The following is a 21,074-nucleotide window of genomic DNA, read 5'->3' on the forward strand; positions in this document are numbered from 1 at the left end:
GCAGCCATTTACTTAAGTCACATATATGAGATAAATTGTCAATGTATAGTTCTTTAAATACTTTGCATGGATTAAACAAGCTACATTCCTCTTTTTCCCTTAATACATGTTCAATTTAAATTCAGTGAGTGAACCCATCTACTGTTGCTACTTTCACAGTGGAAACATACATAATGACTTTACTGTTTCCTCTTGTTGCCCTTTCTATCAATTAACTGCATATCAACAATTGTTAAGTAGAACTTATCTTTCAATGAAAGAAACATCTTCCCTGGGATTCAGTAACGCCTACAGTAAGTGTACACTGTTATGAGTGAACAGACAACACAGGCATAACTCATACCTTCTTCCTCCTAATTTTAGTTTTCCTATGGATATTCTTGCAGCTTTACATATTGACAGGGATTCATAAAGGTTACCACAAAGTGTAGACTACATGTAACTTTAGTGCAATCTTTCTGAGTGACTAGAATGTGATAAAAATGTTCTTGAATACATACTGTGTACACAGTGTAGGCTTTACTGAAAATGGCCCATAATGTTTATTAATGTTCTGTTCAAACCACAATTTGTTGACATTATTTATGAAAATGTATCTTAGATTGCAGGACCATTGCATTATTACCAAAAAAATACATAATAGAAAGGCAGATCTGAATCTTACAAAACAAATTGCACAGGCAATGGCTACTTAGAATTAAAATTTATAAGAAAACCATTTTGTTTTCATTTGACATTCTTCATCTTGAAGGCTTCTGGTGCCAAGTGTTTTCTGTGGATGCTGTCAGCTATTTACATGTAAATACCCACCTGCCACCACTAGCTATGGCCCAGATACACAGATCAAATGGTCTGTTCAGGCAAATCAACATCAAAACAGCCAGCTCACCATCTTCAATTACTAAATACAACTGAAAGTCAACAGATCTGTGGCATACCTGCACAACCAAGTTAATAGTGCGTTTGCTTCAGAAGTAGCACAAATAGTTAATTATATACAAAATATGGGGTTATTAACTTTTATAATACTCATGGATTTCAGTAAAATATATGCACCGTCAGTTAAGGAAACAGTCCTTATAATAAATAAAACTTAATGACCAAACAATATGTGTGGATCTTAAAGTCTTTAATACAAAATGAATTCAAGATATTACCGCTCTTTAAAATAAATACAGTTGACTACAGAATATTTTAATAAAAGAAACTAACAAATTCAAATAGTGTTGTTAATATTAAACTTCTTTCTTTCAGTATGGTAGCACCAATAAATAACAACATATACTACAAAAGATATACTTAACTTGGAGATTTTTTTTAAAAATAAAAAAAAAAATGCAGAATTGATGGTCCTACCTGCATGTTATAGTTTTAGAATATTTAGAGCTCTTAAATGGAAATGTAGTGCTGGCAACAAGATTTCTTGAAAGCAAGTTTATAGGAATGTGTAGGGGTTAGGACAGCTGAAATGCAGTTATAGATGTAGTGATGTGTCTGATAACCATGAAAACTTAAGTAAAAAGGACGAGGAAGGTCAGGAGTCATAAATGATAAGGAAACTGTAACAAAACCAGTAACAAAGAATGGAAAATGCAGGTAGTTCATACTGATCATAAATTAACTGAATTTAAATAGCAACACAGAATATACAATGAACACTGAACATTCTAATTTTAATTTATAAATTCTAACTTTTAGAAATAGGAGATATTATATTATATCCGTATATACAGAGCCATGGTTTAAGCAAATGGGAAGATGATTTCCCTGTTATGAATGTACAAAACATTTTTCACCGACATTAAAGATCAACCACATCAGCCTTCCATATTTCAAAGCTGTATTTAATAAATATGACAACAAACTGAACAACCAATAAATAAATAACCATAATCTAACTGATACAAGCTGAAAGCAACTGTGAATTAAATGCAATGAAAATTTGGTCAAAATGAAATCTATACTACTTCAAGTACAAAAACCTCACAAGGGTAAGACAATAACAGTTTCTAATTCTGAACTGTAAAAAAATTGCTGCACAACCAAGTAAAGGTGAAAGCCTTCCAGAATTGGCCATGCCCCATAGCAAGCAATGGGGAAGTCGCAACACCATTTGTCATTGTCTGTCTGCTTTCATACAGAACTATTTGGGAAAACAAGTTATTAATCTGAATAAATGTAGGTAATCCTAATGCCATAACAAGTGCAAAAGTCTCTTACAGCTATGCAAGGTGTCAAACCACTACAAACATTCCTCCTTGGGGGAAGGTAACTACAAAGTGCCTGTCTAAGGGTCGTTCTATAATGAACAGTAGCAGCCTCTCTAAATACTGTCAAATACAGTAAGATGCAAAGTGGGCTGATTTCCACTTTCACAGCACCACCTAAGTTTCATATTTTAATTCCTGTCCATTCTCCTTTATTCTCCCATCAATTATGTAACAGTTTTGTTTTTTTTTAGGTCAGCACACCAAAGGCTCCGTTACTATTCTGCCATTAGCCCTCATTCAATAACATATTCACCTCAACCCTATTGATACACATAACATACTGTTAAGTCTCACACTTTCTATAGGGAAAGCCATTTCACACATCTCTAAAAATTCACCTGTAAACATTCAAGTATCCATCTCCCCTCTTTAGTTTGCAATTATCAAACTGAATGAAATGGCCTTAAAATGTTTGTTCTTTTTAAACAAAATAACTTCCAGCTATTTACTGCAGATTTTTTTTTTTGGTCTAAAACAGCATTTAATGCTTTTAACAGCTACAGCAAATAAATGGCTGACTACATTAGTTTCCGGAAAATTCAGAAGGACTTGAGTGTATGTATATATGTGCATCTGCAAGTAACAGAAGTTGAGGCCCATATACATAAAATTAAATCAATTTTTAATAAGGCAAAAGTGCTTGTCTAACATGGTGCTGAACAAGGTAAGAGCTATACTGTTTTATCTTATTCCTAAGACTATCCAAATAAGGAATGCACTCAGTGCCCCTACTAAATGGGGAAGGTTGCAATCAGATATATTCAGCAACTGCAGCACAACAGAATATTTAAAAAAAAAAACAGGACAGAATCTGCAGCTGCATTACAAGGCACTCACTGTTATAAAACAGCTGTTTCATTAGCAGTTATGTCTCAGTCCAATGTGTAGAGTAGTAGTCTCTTACTAATCCCATGTTCCAACAAGCATAAAATCTTACTGATGAAGCAAGTTTCACTTTGCCCAAGAATATCTAGAAAGAGCAGTGACCAAGGGATTCAGATCATGACTTCTGTCCGTCTACACTGAATAAAAGAAACTGACAGTATCTGACAGATTTTGAAGAATTCAAGCAGGAAATCTTTCAGGAATCCTGTTTGTTTTTCCTTCTGTAGTTTAAAAGTCATGTTTACACCCCCTCCCCCATATTACTAGGTAATGGAAATTTTTGTTTAGCTGAAAATCTAGTAGCAGTGCAGTTCTTTACTAGCATAAATATGCTCTGTCCCAGGCTTAACAAACTAACCCAACTTCTAAGAGCTATCATGTGATTTTCCTGCATGAAGTGACACAAACTGGCAGTATAACAGATGTGGTAGAGTGTGTTAGATATGTAGCTCTGTATATACAGATATTTAATATCATCCATGTACAAGTAATATTCTGAATCAACTTGAGAAAATTGTTTGCTGTTAATCCAAAGGACTGACTACACACATCAATATGCAAAGCTCCACTGTGTCTTGATGATGTTATTGCTGTTACGGGTCACAGAGGAAGAAGGAGGGAATAAACAGGTTTGTTGTATAAGGCTGAAGAACTGAACCAAAAGGCACTAGATGTCAAAACACCATGGGACATTCATTTTCACATCTGACATTCATTTATAATATAGGTCTGTTTATTTTCCTAGTGGTTTGGATATAGTATTATGTCTCAAGCAGATGCTGACATCCTGCAGCAGAGGGTCCAATAGGGTGGAGTACAGAAATATCAAACAATAAAACAGTGCCACCCTTTGCTTTGGGAAATTTCACACAAGAACACTTCCCCTCCTCAAAGTCCAAACTCTGCAATCTGTCTTTTCCACACTTCACAGGAAGGGGAGCAGATGTGTCTGTGCATGTCTAAACATCAATATGTTTATCCAGTATAGCCACAGATACCAAAGGCATCAACAGTCCGACTTACAAGTAATGTGGCTCCTCTGAACATTTCGGATGGACTGCATAATTCCAAGCAAGAAAAAATCCATCAGCTGTATTCAGTGAAGGAATAATGCTTCTTATGAGGATCATGTGCCTGGGTACCCCAGGAAATACAGTTTCAGAGAGTCTCTCTGTTGCATATAGCAGCAATTATTTTAAAAATAACCGAAAGTCCCCCTCCACCCACCCCTTATGCAACGATGATCATTTCTAAAGATTGTGAAATGTAAAGGGTCCTCTTTCCATAAAAAATATCCATGTTAAGTTCATCCAGGGAATGCTCCAGAATTCAAACCGCCAGGAACAAAAGTGCTGTGCTCTGTCACTCCTTCATCTTCTTCACCATTTGAACTGGGAAAGTTAAAATTAAAAATTCAAAACAGAAACACACCAATGTGTCTCCCTTGACTGGCAAACAATCCCTTTTTCATGTCCATTTATCATCTAGGCTTCTCACATCTAGAAGAGAAAATAAATAATTAATAAAGGTATAACATTCAGAAAAGGTGTATAACATTCACAACCAAACAAAATGAACAAAGTTTTAAGTCATAAATGACACTGAAAAACAATCTTTGAGAAATGACTGCTACAGTGAAAAAGCCCACCTTCAACAGATTCCATTTTAAGAAAATTTCTAAAGTATGCTGAACTGAATCCTAAATGAACCCAGTCTTTAATAATGTGCTAATACCATTGTATGGATTGCCTTAACAAGTGATGCCTGCAACGTATTATCATCTTCATCTCAGTCTTGCCAAATTTCCTGTAAAACATGTCACTAAGTCAGCAGTCTTTTGTTAGTAACAACGTGAGACGAGACTAAGATAGGTTCTATTTTGGTTAGTTTCTACACAGTACTCTTAACTACCCACAAGATTTTTTAATTGTGTTAGCCACATATTTATAATAATGAACCTGACACATCAACCAGGTAACCATGTATACCAAAAGACAAGTACTAAGCAAATCAGTTAAGCAAATTTATCCCATAAGGGTCAATACTTTGCTACAGCAAGACTAGGATTTCAGAGAACAATTCTCAGGCCAACCGCCAGATTTTTTTAGACTACTCTTTACTAACTTACTTACTAATTACAGCACTTTTGCTGTTCTCTTGTGTCCTTTCAACACAATACCTATTACAGTTTGCTGACCAAATTGTCAAGAGGGCGGTACCCATTTTCACTGAAAAACTGTGGATGCAAACTATAGACAAATAATAACAAACTAGGGTAAGGATTAAAAATAAGTTTAATAAGAAGTTATTGAGGAAAACTTAGGATTTTCTTGGGTAAGAGAACGGAATCTAAAATGAGCCATAAACAACATTTATGCTTATGTAGCAAGATGCACAGGAATGGAGAAAAAAAAAACAACACACTGCAAGCACTACAAACTGGTATTTTAAAGTAGCAAACTCAAATGCAATTATATTTTCCTAGCATTCTTTGTTGCAGAAAACACACTACAGATAGATGGGCACACACTTCAGTGCTTTTAGTGTTTTTCAAAAAAAGCAGAGGACATTTCAATGTCTATTTAGTGTTATAAAGGGGTGGTATTATTTATTTTATTTATTTTACATTTGTTTACCGGGATAGTCCGACTGGATACATGTCCATTTTCATGGGAGGCCCGGGAAGAAAAGCTCCACAAAGACAAACTTACATAGATTACACAGAAGTTAGCAAACAATTATAAAAACAAAGCGATTATATACAATGTGTTAGTAGTGTTCCCTAGTAGGGACTCACAATTGTCATGGACAGACAATTAAAAGTAAGAGACATCAGATTGGAAGCAGAGCTTGGTGATGTAGTTACATGTTATGATAATTGCAGAATATGCTTTTAGTTTATAACTTAATCAGGGTTGGTACATGGGCATAGCCAATTCACTTTGAGATACTGTTTGAGGTTTTTTTTTTTTTAAGAGACTTTTTGAGGATTGTAGGGTTATATAGTTTGGCAACGAATTCCAGGTTTTGCCAATGAAGTTGGCAAACAGGGATTCACCAGCAGAGTTATTAGCTTTGTGGGTTTGGACCGGTAGTTTATCGGCTGACCGTAGGGATCTTAGATTGTTATATGGCTTAATAATATTTTTAAGTGAGGGGGTATCCTCAGGGTGGTACAAAATTTTGTGCGCTATTAAGAGTTGATTGAATTGAATTAAGCTGGGCAGTTCTAGCCACTCTAGTTGTTTAAGGTTCTGGCAGTGGTGGGTTCTATAGGTGGAGCCAGTGGCGAATCTGGCAATATGATTGTAGCTATGGGACAGCTTACCTAGGTCAAATTTGAGATTACTGTCTATGATAACCCCTAGCAGTTTGGTGTGATTATCTGGTGAAATAGTGGTACCATTGTTAGATGTGACAGAGAATGAAAGTGTGGTGGATCTACTAGTGGGAGAGAAGAGTAGAAGTTTAGTTTTATTGGGGTTCAGAAGTAGGCATTGATTATTTGAAAATGAATATTTTTAAGTGAGGGGGTATCCTCAGGGTGGTACAAAATTTTGTGCGCTATTAAGAGTTGATTGAATTGAATTAAGCTGGGCAGTTCTAGCCACTCTAGTTGTTTAAGGTTCTGGCAGTGGTGGGTTCTATAGGTGGAGCCAGTGGCGAATCTGGCAATATGATTGTAGCTATGGGACAGCTTACCTAGTTCGGATTTGTTGAGGTCTGAGAGTACAGGCGAGGCATATAAGTTAGTACAGAGTAGGTGTGATCGGGCGATTGCAGTCCTAGCCAGTGAGGTTAAAATGTCTTGTTTCTATACAGTGATCCAAGCTTCCTATTGATGATCTGTATGGTTTTGTTGACCTGTAGGTCAAATTTGAGATTACTGTCTATGATAACCCCTAGCAGTTTGGTGTGATTATCTGGTGAAATAGTGGTACCATTGTTAGATGTGACAGAGAATGAAAGTGTGGTGGATCTACTAGTGGGAGAGAAGAGTAGAAGTTTAGTTTTATTGGGGTTCAGAAGTAGGCATTGATTAGTGAGCCAGTTCTCGACAGTGTTAAAAGTATTTTGGGTTAAGATTTGCAAGTCGGATGGGGAGGTGGCTGAGCAGATGAGAGTGGAATCATCTGCGTATTGGATGCAGGTGGCTTTAGGGATAGCAGCGTGGAGGTGGTTGATAAAAATAGAGAAGAGTAGTGGACCTAGTATGGACCCTTGAGGGACACCAAGTGTGAGAGGTAACTGCCATAGTACCGCCTGCTGTCTACCAGTCAGGTAGGACTGAAACCACTGGATAGCAGGCTTGTTGAGGGAAATAGATTTTAGTGAAAGAATGAGAAATTCATGGTTGACCATGTCAAAGGGTTTTGACAGGTCAAGAAAGAGGGCAGAGGTTAGCCTATTGTCATTCCTGTTTTGGTTTATGGCAGTAGTAAAGGAAAGGAGGGCTGAGTTGGTGCTGTGGTATGGCCTGAAACCATGCTGGGAGTCGGACAGTAAGTTATTCTGTGAAAGGTATTGTATTAGTTGCTTGTGTACACATTTCTCCATTATTTTGGCTAGTGGGGAAAGGATATGTCTGAGGAGCTACCACCTTTATGGAGTGGGATGACGTGAGATATTTTCCAGAGGGAGGGGATAACATTTTCGGATAAGATTCTGTTGATGAGGATAGATATGGGATATGCAATGGCATCTGCAGCTATTTACAGGTACTCTGCAGGGAGGAGGTCAGCAGCGAGGGTGGTAGGTTTTAGATTTTTTAGAAGTGTTTTGATAAAACTAGAGGATATTGGTTGGAAGCCAAATTCCGGGTGATTATTAGGTATTTAGGCATTAGGCATGTGGTTTAAGTTAGAGGGGGTTAGTTGATTTGCTAGGGATTGGATTGTTTCAGTGAAAAAGTTATTAAAGGCGCTAGCTATTGTCTCTGGGGAACTATGGGTGTAGTTAGCTGGGATAGTGGTGGAGGAGTGACCTGGACAAAGCAGTTGATTTAAGCCTGCCCAGAACTTTTGAGGGTTGCTGTGGTGTTTTTTGTAGGAGATTTTGGTAGAAGCTTTTTTTATCCAGTAAAATAGAGTTTTTTGTATCATTCCTAAGATGATGATATTTTACATGGTCAAGTGGCGCTTTGGTTGTTCTCCAGCTGGCCCAGGCTCAGTTTCTAGTTTTGATTTTTGCTTTGGTATCTTTTGTGAGCCATGGTGCTGTATTTGATCTAGTTTTTATTGTACATGCTGGAGCATGGGAATCGAGGATAATTAGGAATTTAGTGTTAAAGTGATCTATGGCCTCCTCTAATGTTAGATGTTTTAGTTTTTACCAGTCAACTGCTTTTAATTTATTTTGGAATATAGCAGCATCAAAGTTTTTCCTGTTTCTAAATGTTTTACATTTGGGCTGGTGAGGGTTTCCTGCCTTATGTTTTATGATATAGGTTAGACAATGGTCGCTGAGGTCATCAGGGAGAGTACCAGCTGTGTACAGTTGGGATTGGTTATTAACTAGGATCCAGTCTAGAATACTTTCCTTGTTGGTTGGTTTGTTTATCCTAGTGGGAGAGGTTATGGTCTGTTTAAACCCAGTTAAGTTTATATGAGTGGGGGAGGGGGTCGGTCTTAAAATCACCAGGAACTATGGTTTCTTGGGGATAGGCAGTGGATAAACAGTAAAGGAGATCTTCTAGTTGTTGCCTGGTGGAATGTAAGCACAGACGATGTTCAAGTGTTTGTTTTGGTTAATCTGTAGCTTGGTTATGAGGAGTTCCGCGTTATTGAATTGGGGAGGTTGAATGGTATCTCTATTAACGGTTAGAGTATTTTTGTAAAGGACTGCTATCTCACCTCCTTTCCTTGTAGCACAGTCTAACCAATGAATATTGTATCCTGGAGGTAGTATCTCATTGTCAGTAGTACTGGGTTTTGGCCAGGTTTCCGTAAGACACATAATGTCTGGGGAGTGGGTTGCTAGGAGGGCGTGTAGATTAGGAATATTATTGTTAATACTTCTAATATTTAGGTGAAATGCTAGGAGGGAACTAGTGGGAGTATTCATGGGTAGCTTGACTGTGGGGGTTGTGGTAGGGGAGTGGAGGTTATTGGGTGTGGGTGGGCCAGGGTTGGGATGAATGTCTCCATGTGTTATAAGGTTATAGTGACAGGATATTCTGAGCTTTAGGAGTTTGTTTATAAGCTTTATATAGTCTTTGTCTTTAGGATTATGTTTTGTGGCTGTACAAGGGTGGTATTTTATAGAGGGTGGTATATTCGGTGTGCAGGGGAAGGTAAAGTGTTTGGTGTTATGTGTGAAGTCGTGGGTGTCCATTTGACCATTTGGGTACTGAATACCATGGTCAAGTGTTTGTTCATAGGCAGTGAGATGGTAAAATAGAAACAGTATAGGCATTTGGGTAATTAGTGTTTTTTTTGCTTGTTTGCATTTTGATAGGGGGCGAGCCAAATTTGATGGCTGACTGTGCTAACAGGGTGTGGAAGAATGAGGGAGAAGGAAATGGGTTAAGGGGGCAGGGTTGCTCAATGATGTGTGAGGTGCCGATTGGTGCTTAGCAGGAGGGGAGTGGCAAGGTACATATTACAAGGTATTTTATGTCAGCTATGGAATTTAGTGAATTACACTGTGTTGTACCAGGTGCAAGCACTGAATTGTAAGCAGACATCGAATGCAGCACTCATCTTGGAAGACATCATACATTTTCTAGCTAATAATGTCTCTTTTTAAGAGCTGTTTATGCCAACTCCTGACAATTATGACTAAAATATAAAAAGATGGTCACTACCATCCCATTCTCAAGTGCTACTGATCAGATCACATATGATACCAGGCTTAATTAGTGCCAAGGCGACTCGCTATATAAACATGAGTATGGGTGACCCAAACATAGGAGTACATTCTAGGGTAAGTACTTTCCTTAAGGTCTACTGCTTCCTCACAACCAGATCAGTGACATGTACATCCAGTACTCTGGTGACAATCCAGTTACCTGGTTTTACATTGATAAAACAAATAATGTCCCTTTGGGATATCAAGAAAGAAAAAAAATATTTCTGGAATGTGTCTGATTCAGCAGATATGCAAGTGCGCCTGTCAGACTGACAGAGACGAGATAAATAAAACCACCATAAGGAACTAACCACAACTGTCAGTTAGCAGCATGCAGATGTGATCATGTAGATATGTCATGCGGACGTGATAATGTAGATATGTCATGTTTACGTGATCATGTAGATATCTACATGATCACATCCGCATGACATATGTCATGTTTATGTGATCATGTAGATATGTCATGCTGATGTGATCATGTAGATATGTCATGTGGATGTGATCATGTAGATATGTCATCAACTAATCGTTAACTTACATGTTTAACAATAATTACATTGTTCACATACAGTAAATGTAACAGTGTTCACAAACACTAAATGTAGTAGATTAGGTTGGGAACTTTGTGACAAGGGCAGCAGTAATCTGTTCCATACTAGCAAAACTCACTAAGTACACACTGTGGTAAAGATGTAGTATATGAAAAGTTATTGCACAAGATATGCAGTGCAGCTAGCCGCAAATACTGCATCTTATATCTGTAGAAGCAGGGAATGCAATGGTTACTTATTCTCTGACGTCAGAGCAGAGGAGATCACTGATGCAAGTTATGAAAGGAAAAGAAGGAGCTCTATACCGGAACATTCCACTCAAAACACACAAGCATCAGAGGTTGAACACCTGAATAAAAAGGGCACTTATTATGGCAATGCACACTAAGCAGAAGGTAAGACTGGAAATCAGGAAAAGCCTACAGATGATTTATCAGTATCCCTTTCCCTACCTGTAGGAACAATGCATAAAGTGTTTTTTCCAGGCCATGCTTGCTAATTTAATTTTTTTTTAATTAATCGAAACGTGTTAATCTATGCCATCATGATGCTTAAAAAGTAATCTTCTCTGGACAGGTCTTTCATTTTGTAATGGAGAAGCACTAAAAATGAATAAATGTTAATGACAGGTCAGAAATTCACTGCTGACAAGCATTTTTGTACAGTATATTTACTCTATACTACTTGCCTGTATCAGATATGGAAAGCATGTCTGACATTCATTAAAATTAAATTCATTCAGGGGATAGATATAGGTCTAGTAATAATACTCCTGAAGTACAGCAAAATCTTTTTTACAGGATTAAAGCCAAAAAGTCAGGGCACTTAACTAATCAGATGGTGCCATTCATTCTAAGCATATCCATGGCTAGTAAATAAAAGCAAAACTGCATGCACTGAAAGGGCATTTCATATTGCACTGTGTGTCTGGAATGTCACCAAAACTCAAGAATAGGGAAAGGAAGGGCTGGGTGATGCTTTGCCAGGGAAAGACGAGAAGCATATAATGCCAAACATCTGACAGAAGACTATAGACAACTACATTTAAAAAACATTTTTGGAGCAAAGGCAAAACAGAGATGCACACAGACAGAGGCACATGGACAGAGGGAGGGAGGGACAGACAGAGAGGGGGAGAAGACACACACGGACACAGAGACAAAGAAGAGAGAGAAAGAGAAGACGCACACAGACACAAAGACAAGACAGACAGGGAAAAAGACAGAAGTTGCATATTGACAGAGAAAGAGATGCACATAGACAGAGGGAGAGACAGACACACACACTGACAGAGAGCGACACACACACACATAGACACACACACACACACACACATAAAGAGAGAGAGAAAGATAAACACACACGAAGAGAGAGAGAGACACACACACACACACGAACAGACATAGAGATGAACAGAGAAAAAGACACATACATGAACAGAGAAAAAGACACATACATGAACAGACAGACACATGCAGATGAACAGAGACAGAGAAAATGGCGCACGAACAGAGAGAGAAGGAGAGAAAGACACACAAACAGAGAGAGAAGGAGAGAAAGACACACGGATAGAGAGACAGACACACATACACATGAGCACTGAGAAAGGGAGAAAAAGACATACACGCACATATACCCATGAGCAGAGAGAGAGAGAGAGAGAGACAGAGAGATACACACACGCACACAAGCAGAGAGAGAGAGACAGACACATGAGGAGAGAGAGACAGCGATAGAGAGAGAGAAAAACACAAGAGCAGAGACAGAGCGGGAGAGACAGAGTGAGAGAGACACCCACAAGGGCAGAAACACACAGGTACAGAGATGCACACTCACGCACACACACACACACACACACACACACACACACACACACACACACACACACACACACACACACACACAGGGACAGTCATAAGCGCACACACGAGACTCACACACAGGGACAGTCATAAGCACACACACAAGACTCACAGACAGGGACAGAGACACGCACACACGAGACACACAGGGACAGAGACACGCGCACACACACGAGACACGCACACAGGGACAGAGACATGCACACACACACAAACCGGGACAGGGCCCCCCACACACATACACGCACACGACAGATACACACACGCAAACAGGGACAGAGACATGCACACATGACACACGCAAACAGGGACAGAGACATGCACATACGACACACACGCAAACAGGGACAGAGACATGCACGCATAACACACACGCAAACAGGGACAGAGACATGCACACACGACATGTAAACAGGGACAGAGACATGCACACATGACACACGCAAACAGGGACAGAGACATGCACACACGAGACACACACACTATCAGAGACATGCACACATGAGACACGCACACACACACACACAGGGACAGAGACATGCACACAGGAGACACACAGGGACAGAGACAAGCACACAAGAGGCACACACACAGGGACAGAGAAGCACACACGAGACACACACACACACAGGGACAGAGACATACACACCCACACGCACTCACACACAGGGACAGAGACATGCACACATGAGACACACACAAGGACAGAGACATGCACACACTAGATACATGCACACAGGGACACAGACATACACACATGAGACACACGCACACAGGGACAGAGACATGCACATACGAGATATAGACAAACAGGGACAAAGACATGCGCACACGAGACATGCACACACAAACAGGGACAGAGAATTGCACACACACACACACACAGGGACAGAGACATGCACACACGACACTCAAACACACAAGACATACACACAGGGAGAGAAACATGCACACACAAGATGCACACAGGGACAGAGACATGCACACACACAGGGACAGAAATATACATGCACACATGAGACACACACAGGGACAGAGACGTGCACACACAAGACACACAGGGACAGAGACGTGCACACACGAGACACATAGGGACAGACATGCACACACAGGGACAGACATGCACACACAGGGACAGACATATACACACAAGACACACAGATACAGAAACATGCACATACAAGACACATGGGGACATTGACATGCACACACAAGACACACACACAGGGACAGAGACATGCACACATGAGACACACATACACACACACACACACACACACAGGGACAGAGACATGCACACATGAGACAGGCACACACACAGGGACAGAGACATGCACACATGAGACATGCACACACACAGGGACAGAGACACACACACACACAGGGACAGAGACACACACACAGGGACAGAGACACACACACACACACACTCACAGACAGAAACATGCACACACGAGACACACACACACACACAGGGACAGAGACAAGCACACACGAGACACACACACAGGGACAGAGACAAGCACACACGAGACACACACACACAGGGACAGAGACATGCACACACGAGACACACACACAGGGACAGAGACATGCACACACATGACACACACACAGGGACAGCGACATACACACACGTGACACACACACAGGGACAGACATGCACACACGAGACACACACACACAGGGATAGAGACATGCACACATGAGACACACACACAGGGATAGAGACATGAATACACGAGACACACACAGGGACAGAGACATGCACACATGAGACACACACACAGGGACAGAGACATGCACACACGAGACATACACACACACAGGGACATGCACACACACAGGGACATGCACACACGAGACATACACACACACAGGGACATGCACACACAAGACATACACACACACAGGGACAGAGACATGCACACACGAGACATACACACACACAGGGACAGAGACATGCACACATGAGACACACACACACACAGGGACAGAGACATGCACACATGAGACACACACACACACAGGGACAGAGACATACACACGAAACACACGGACAGACACACACATAAGACAACACATATACACACAGGGACAGAGACATGCACACACGAGACACACACACAGGGACAGAGACATGCACACACAAGACACACACAGGGACAGAGACATGCACACATGAGACATACACACACAGGGACAGAGACATGTACACAAGAGACACACAAGGACAGAGACATGCACACACGAGACACACATACAGGGACAGAGACATGCACACACGAGACACACACACACACAAGGACAGACATGCACACACGAGTCACACACACACGCACAGGGACAGAGACAGGCACACACGAGACACACATACGAGACATGCACACACGAGACATGCACACCACGACACACACAGAGACATGTACACACACAGAGACAGAGACATGCACACACGAGACACACACAGACGGATAGGGTGACACCCACATGCAGACAGGGAGAGACACATGGACAGGGAGAGAGACACACATGAAAGACAGAGGGGCAGAGAGACATGCACATGAGAGACGCACAGGGACAGAGACATGCACACGGACACGGAGATGCACACACACACCAAGCAGGGATAGGGACACACACACAAAAGACATGCAGGGACAGAAAGACACACAAACACAGGGTCAGAGAGATACGCACAAACACACTGACCGAGAGACGCATGTGCTCATGGACAGAGACAAGGGTGTGCGCCCAGAGAGACAAGCGTGCGCACAACAGAGAAACAAGCGTGCACACCCACGGACAGAGAGAAGCGTGCGCGCCCACAGACAGATCGACAAGTGTGTGCGCCCACGAACAGAGAGACACCAGGGACAGAGAAAGACAGAGAGAGACACCCACACACATGGAAGGAAAGAAAAAGAATGAACAAATGGACCAGCTCTTCAACGCAGACATTTGAAACCCAGGTGATGGAGCAGCTGCCCAGGTAATGAAATTAGTGGGAATAGAAGTCTTATCCTTTACCTTTCCTGTTCTGGGTGGGGGGACATTGTAAAACACATTAAAAACTGCTGTGGCCACTGTTAGCGCTGATGTACTGGAGAACTATGATGCTGCTCTACCTTGTTCAGTAAGTTGAATTGTTGGACTTAGCCTTCAGAAGTCCCACTTCCCCTCTGTATCCTCTGTCTGTGGACTAGCAGGGGGGCTGGACAGCTGGGTTAATAGGGAGGATAGAAATTGGAACACAGATGATTAGCGCTAAGGAGGATTGGGAAAACAGTATGATAAGGCTAATGTTTAAGCTTTTTTCAGAGACAGTAATCAGAGCATTGAGTGTAACTTTATACCACCAAGGAGCTTCATGCATCTGTGCACATATGACAAAATGCACTAGTTTAAGTACCATGCATTTATAAATAAGAAGTTTAATCTCCACACATTTTCAAAACACTGTTCACAGATGGAAAATGTAAGAAAATGAACTGCATTTTCAACTTAGTGCTGCTATCTGTATGGGATATACTGACAAAGGCAAGCTAACAAAATTATCACTCTCTGAACATACAATAGCCCTGCAAACTTCATCACTTCCTGCTGAAATAGTTAAGAATAAGACAGCACTCAAAGACTTGTAATCAAAAATACATCTTTTTTGCAGCATATTTAACAGCCCTGGTAGAGAGAGAGAAAAAGGGGTATACAGACAGGCAAAGGATTTAAGAAAACACGTTATAAAGATGTGGAGTGAATGTCAGAACTCAAGAAGCCTAGAACAAGGACTGAAATGTTAAGTGGTGAGCAGAGTTACTAAATATTTCATTAAGTGACTTACTGCATAAAAAGAATATCTATTATTAGCATAAGGTGACAGCTACGAATATTAAGATTCATGTAAAACACAGAGAACAAATATGTCAAAGTTGGAAGTAAATTTTCCATATGGTTAAGTGGTAAAAGTGATCAAAAATGTGGTGTGAAAGGCTATGGTTTATAGCCAAGCTAAGTCTAACAAAAACAAAACAGGAGAGAAAGAAATGAAAACAAGCACGCAACTGTCAACTTCCAGACTAGCAGCAAACATCCTTTCATTTACTCTAATTACCTACTTAATCCATTCCAGGGTTGCCAGGGAGCTAGAGCCTATATTTGCCCTTACTGGTCACAAGGCAAGGAAGTAATCCTGAATGAGGCACTAGGTCAGTGCAAGATATATCCCCAAGGAGAATATGGAGGGACAACAATTCACCTGCAGCACATCTTAAGCATGAGGGAGGGAATCAAACCACCCAAGAAAAAAACAAGTGGATACAGAGAGAATGTGCAAACTGCACCTGGGACACACCTCAACCAAGAACCTCTGTGCTGCATGTTTATGTCGCAGAACATGTTTGGCAAGATTATGGTACTGGTTCCTTCACTGAAAAAGGAAACAAATGTGGACATCAACACTGTAGGATGTGGAAAATTCACCTCCACATATGGAGCCAGAGAAATGGGTAATGTTCTAAAGACACTGGCTACATTATGTGAACAGGTTCAAATCAGCAATAAGGGAAACATTAAAAAGAATCTTATTAGAAAGGACTGAGTAAACGGAGAACACAGACTGTTAATGTTAATTCTGTTTTAACCATTTATGTGCTCTAGCCCTGCTTAGGCCTGTTTCAGTAATGAATTTGGTCGCAATCGAAATGCAGTCGATACAGACTACTTCAAGCGTGGTAGAATGAAAATGCTAAACTTTTGTTAGTCATTCATTATTACATTAATAGCTACATATAACCATTCTCCACATCAAAACACATTTTAATTCTGCAGCAGTACATTTTGGCTATGTTACTGCTACCAGATTTAAAACAGAGCAGGGATTCATTTGCATGCTTTCATTTTTCAACCTGAAAACTCTTTGTATAGACAACAAATGCAATCAGTTAAACATAAAAACTAAACAGATAAATGCTAAATTCCCTCCCCAGTGAACCTTTAAAACAAGAACAGCTACACTTGTCAATACTCAAAAAAAACATTGAGAGAACACTAAGCAAGCCACATCACAACACATTATTCTCACCCCCACATAAAAATACAAAGCATTATTTCTAACTTTAAAAGCCAGCAAAAGCAAGCTTTTTTAGAAAAGTTTGTTACTGTCATTGTACCTGCAAGTGCGTTCGTTTAACTCAAGCTGCTTCAACTTGCAGTGCGAGTGTGAGTGTTTGCAGGAACATTTACAGGTCAGCGGGTCCTGTACAAAGAAGCGTTTTCTCCTCTCTGAGCAAGGCTCACAGGGACTGCAAAAAGGCAAAGGAAAAGAAGTTCTAAGCTACAGCGCTCATAGCAAGAAGTCAACATGCAATCCCCCCCAAACAACACCGCAACATCAAGTACACCTTCCCCTTGATCACAGACCATACAGGGAACAGGCGTACACATTTATCTTTAAAGGTCTCGTCATCTCAAAAATTAGCACAGTCCTAAATTCTCTAAGCAGGAAGTGCGACAGATGCTTAGGGGAAGAGTTGGGGGAAGTATAGGAGTTAGGTTCAGAAGAAAAGTATTCAGGTATGATACACCTTTAATATGCAATCACAGAACAAAAATGAGGTGGGTACATCAAACATTAGTTGATTACGTGCACTTCTATTTGATCAACCACATCTCAAATCACTACAGAGTCCAAAAGAACTTCAAACTTAATTGCTCATAAATGTTAAAAGTATAATATTAAACAATATCCAACTACTAAAATGAATTTTACATTTAAAAGTATGTGTAGAATCTATTGAAAAGTATGAACAAGGTGAAACAATATACATTCACACATCAAGTCTGTTAAATATGTGCTTCTCATAACTCCACCCACCACTATCACCACCATCTTTGCTCACAAAAGACTTTAGTTCTACTTTTGCCTTTAGTAACAAGTTCTCGCATATTAAAGGTGCTTTCAGAATACTACCTCTTCTTGGTCAAGCAACTAAAATGCATTGTTAACTGACAGAGCATAAACGTTGCTTTTAACACTTCTTCATTACATCACATCATAAAAAATGGTTATACAATTCAAAAACAATATTTCTACTTCTTTACAAACATCAAAATGGCACTGAGTAAGGATCAGGAACTATCCAGTGTTGTATCTGACAGTCTGCCAGCACCTTAAAGAAGCTGGGGGCATCCACAAGGCAAAGCAGCAGAGACACCTACACCTGCTGGAAATTGCCTCAAAGTGGGTAGAACAGGAGACTGGAGTTTGCAGAATAAACTTATAAAGGAAAGAATGCTGATACATATAGTGGTACAAGGAATTTTAACCAAAGCTATGTCAATAGGCTGGTATCAATCAGGCCATCGATAAGGAAAAAAATATTATACTGGTAAATGCTAAATCAGACTTAAACCTTCATCTTTTTGCTGCACATTTTTACTTAACTTTCTTTAAGTGCTTTTCTGAGATGTCACTGTTCTGTAGTTCAGATATCTGCAATGCCATTCTGATGCTTTAAGTAAATCATTCATTCTGCTATTAGCTTTACCTATACAGGTTATGGGAATCTGGAGGTTATCCTGGCAAGGAATGGATACAAGGGATTCAACTAATCCTGGATGCTAAAGATTGTCCTTCATAGGACACACATATCTACTCAACCACACATATCTACTCAACCACACCACGTTCATACATGAAAGACAACTTAGAAGACCACTGAGTCATCTAAGATCACTTTTTTATTTGAGATGACAGAGGAAACCACAATACTCAGTGGAAACAAGGCAGACATGGGGAGGACATGCATCTCCATGCAGAGGGCACTCATCTGGTAAATGGATCAGAGAAACAAGAACTGGGGTGGGCTAACCACTGTGCCACCCTACCAAGCAAAATGAATACCTCGAGTCAAAGGGACACAAGTGTAGCTGCAGTCTGCACTGACTGTCACTAGACAATAATTCACATTGTCTTAAGTCTGTGCCTCCAGCATCAAACCATATACTTATTTCTATTTTCCATCCATACACCTGACTATTGGAAACACATTTATTCCTTTTACTTTTCACAACGATCACTGTGCAGTAGCTACAGCTTGTGAGGAAAGACTTCTGTGATACTATGCGGGACAGCGTTTCCCATACACTCATTCCATTTAACTTGGTCTTCTTGCTTTTAGTGTAGATCAACACGTAATGAGACGTAGTCACACCATCCTAGTATCACATTGTTACAAGACAGCAGAATAGCTAGGGTGTACATTTTAAAAATATTTGTGCAAATAAAAAAGATGAACCCACGCTTTTACAGACTGATAAATACTATATGGAAGAAATGGAACCAAAGGAATTAACCAGAGAAAATAGGAGTAGATATAAAATCACAATTTTTCCCGATCCTTCACAAATCCAAAAACTAATTAGAAGGGATGAAAGGTAATATTTGTAGAAAGCAAGGATGAAAAAAAAGTCCCACATGTACAGTGTGAATTAAAAAATGCTTTATAAATAGAAAAGTAAGGAAAAGAGAATTATTTTAAATGTTTAGTTAACTAGCTCTGATCTCAGAACGGAAGCACACAGATGTAGCAGTCTACAATACAAACGTCTATGCATGGATGTGTGTGGAGTCAAGAACAGTGATGATATTACTGCTGAAGTCAACGCCTAACATTTATTTTTGTATTTGAATTCATGAAGAAAGAACTGAGCAGAGGTGCACTGTTACACACAATATTTTATATAATATTTAGACTTACCAGAGGAAAAAAATCATGGCCTATCAGTGCTATAACACAGTTAACAGGTTGTGTCATAACAGATTGAGGACTGATCATTAAGCAAGGATTTTCTACTAATAAAATAAGATGGTTCCATTGACCATTTAAAAAGGGTGCCTTGAGGGTGAATCAGCAAACCAATATGTACAATGAAATAAACTAGTCATTGGAGAGTTCAAGGTGAGGGTCTCTAGTAGGCCCTTATCTTTACAACATTTACAGCTAGGGAAATGTAGCTACAATATAACCTTTAAGAAGCTACCAAACAAAGGGGAACATGATACAAAAAAAATGTTCAAAAATAAAGGAGGAAGCTAAAGAAACTGGGATTGCTACACAACACTGACCACAACTGAAATGCTCAATAACTGGCATGCTGCAGTTTATGTGAGACTAAACTAGAAAGGAAAAAAAAAATAAAAGTACAGGAAGCTTAAACGTATGCACAAAGAAACAATAGAAGAGCACCTGAAGGCAAGGTACTACAGCAGAATGTTAGGAAAATACATTATGAAGTGAAAAACCTCACTAGGCTGGACATGTCCAACAGATTTTTTTGCACACATTTTGCATTCTTCTACTCACCCACTGATGACAATACTACTACTAATTGTACTACAAAACAAAGCAATGCAGCATTGAGGACAGTGCACAGCACACAGAATGACAGTAAACTACCTTGCACTAAAACATCCCTTTACCATAAGTCTTCAGCAATCTAGTACTGCAACCACACTGAACTCAGCACATATGAGGACATAAGTGCATCAGGCACATGTGATTCATGTAATCAACCAAAATGGATGGTATTACAAGAAAAATTGCATCAGTGATTTGGAGTTCCTGATCTAAGTTCTAACACTTGCACATGGCTAT

The 21,074-nt window shown here is 39.9% G+C and overlaps 1 protein-coding gene across 4 annotated transcripts in view; it reads right to left on the bottom strand.

Annotated features, from left to right (window-relative positions):
* Positions 1 to 1,112: 1,112 nt before the first annotated feature.
* Positions 1,113 to 21,074, bottom strand: part of VEGFA (vascular endothelial growth factor A) — a 59,715-nt gene continuing 39,753 nt past the window's right edge. For 3 of the 4 annotated variants that reach the window (XM_044060634.1, XM_044060625.1, XM_044060642.1), the window contains exons 6-7: positions 17,589 to 17,720; positions 1,113 to 4,654 (exon numbers count right to left, since the gene is read on the bottom strand). In XM_044060634.1, the coding sequence (XP_043916569.1) occupies positions 4,636 to 4,654; positions 17,589 to 17,720 (151 nt within the window). In that variant the 3' untranslated portion in view covers positions 1,113 to 4,635. The remainder of the gene's footprint in view (positions 4,655 to 17,588; positions 17,721 to 21,074) is intronic. The other variant, XM_044060652.1, reaches the window with a different exon arrangement.

This window comes from Protopterus annectens, chromosome 1.part0 (assembly GCF_019279795.1).
Source record: "Protopterus annectens isolate FY-2018-M chromosome 1.part0, PAN1.0, whole genome shotgun sequence".
Lineage (NCBI taxonomy): Eukaryota > Metazoa > Chordata > Ceratodontiformes > Protopteridae > Protopterus > Protopterus annectens.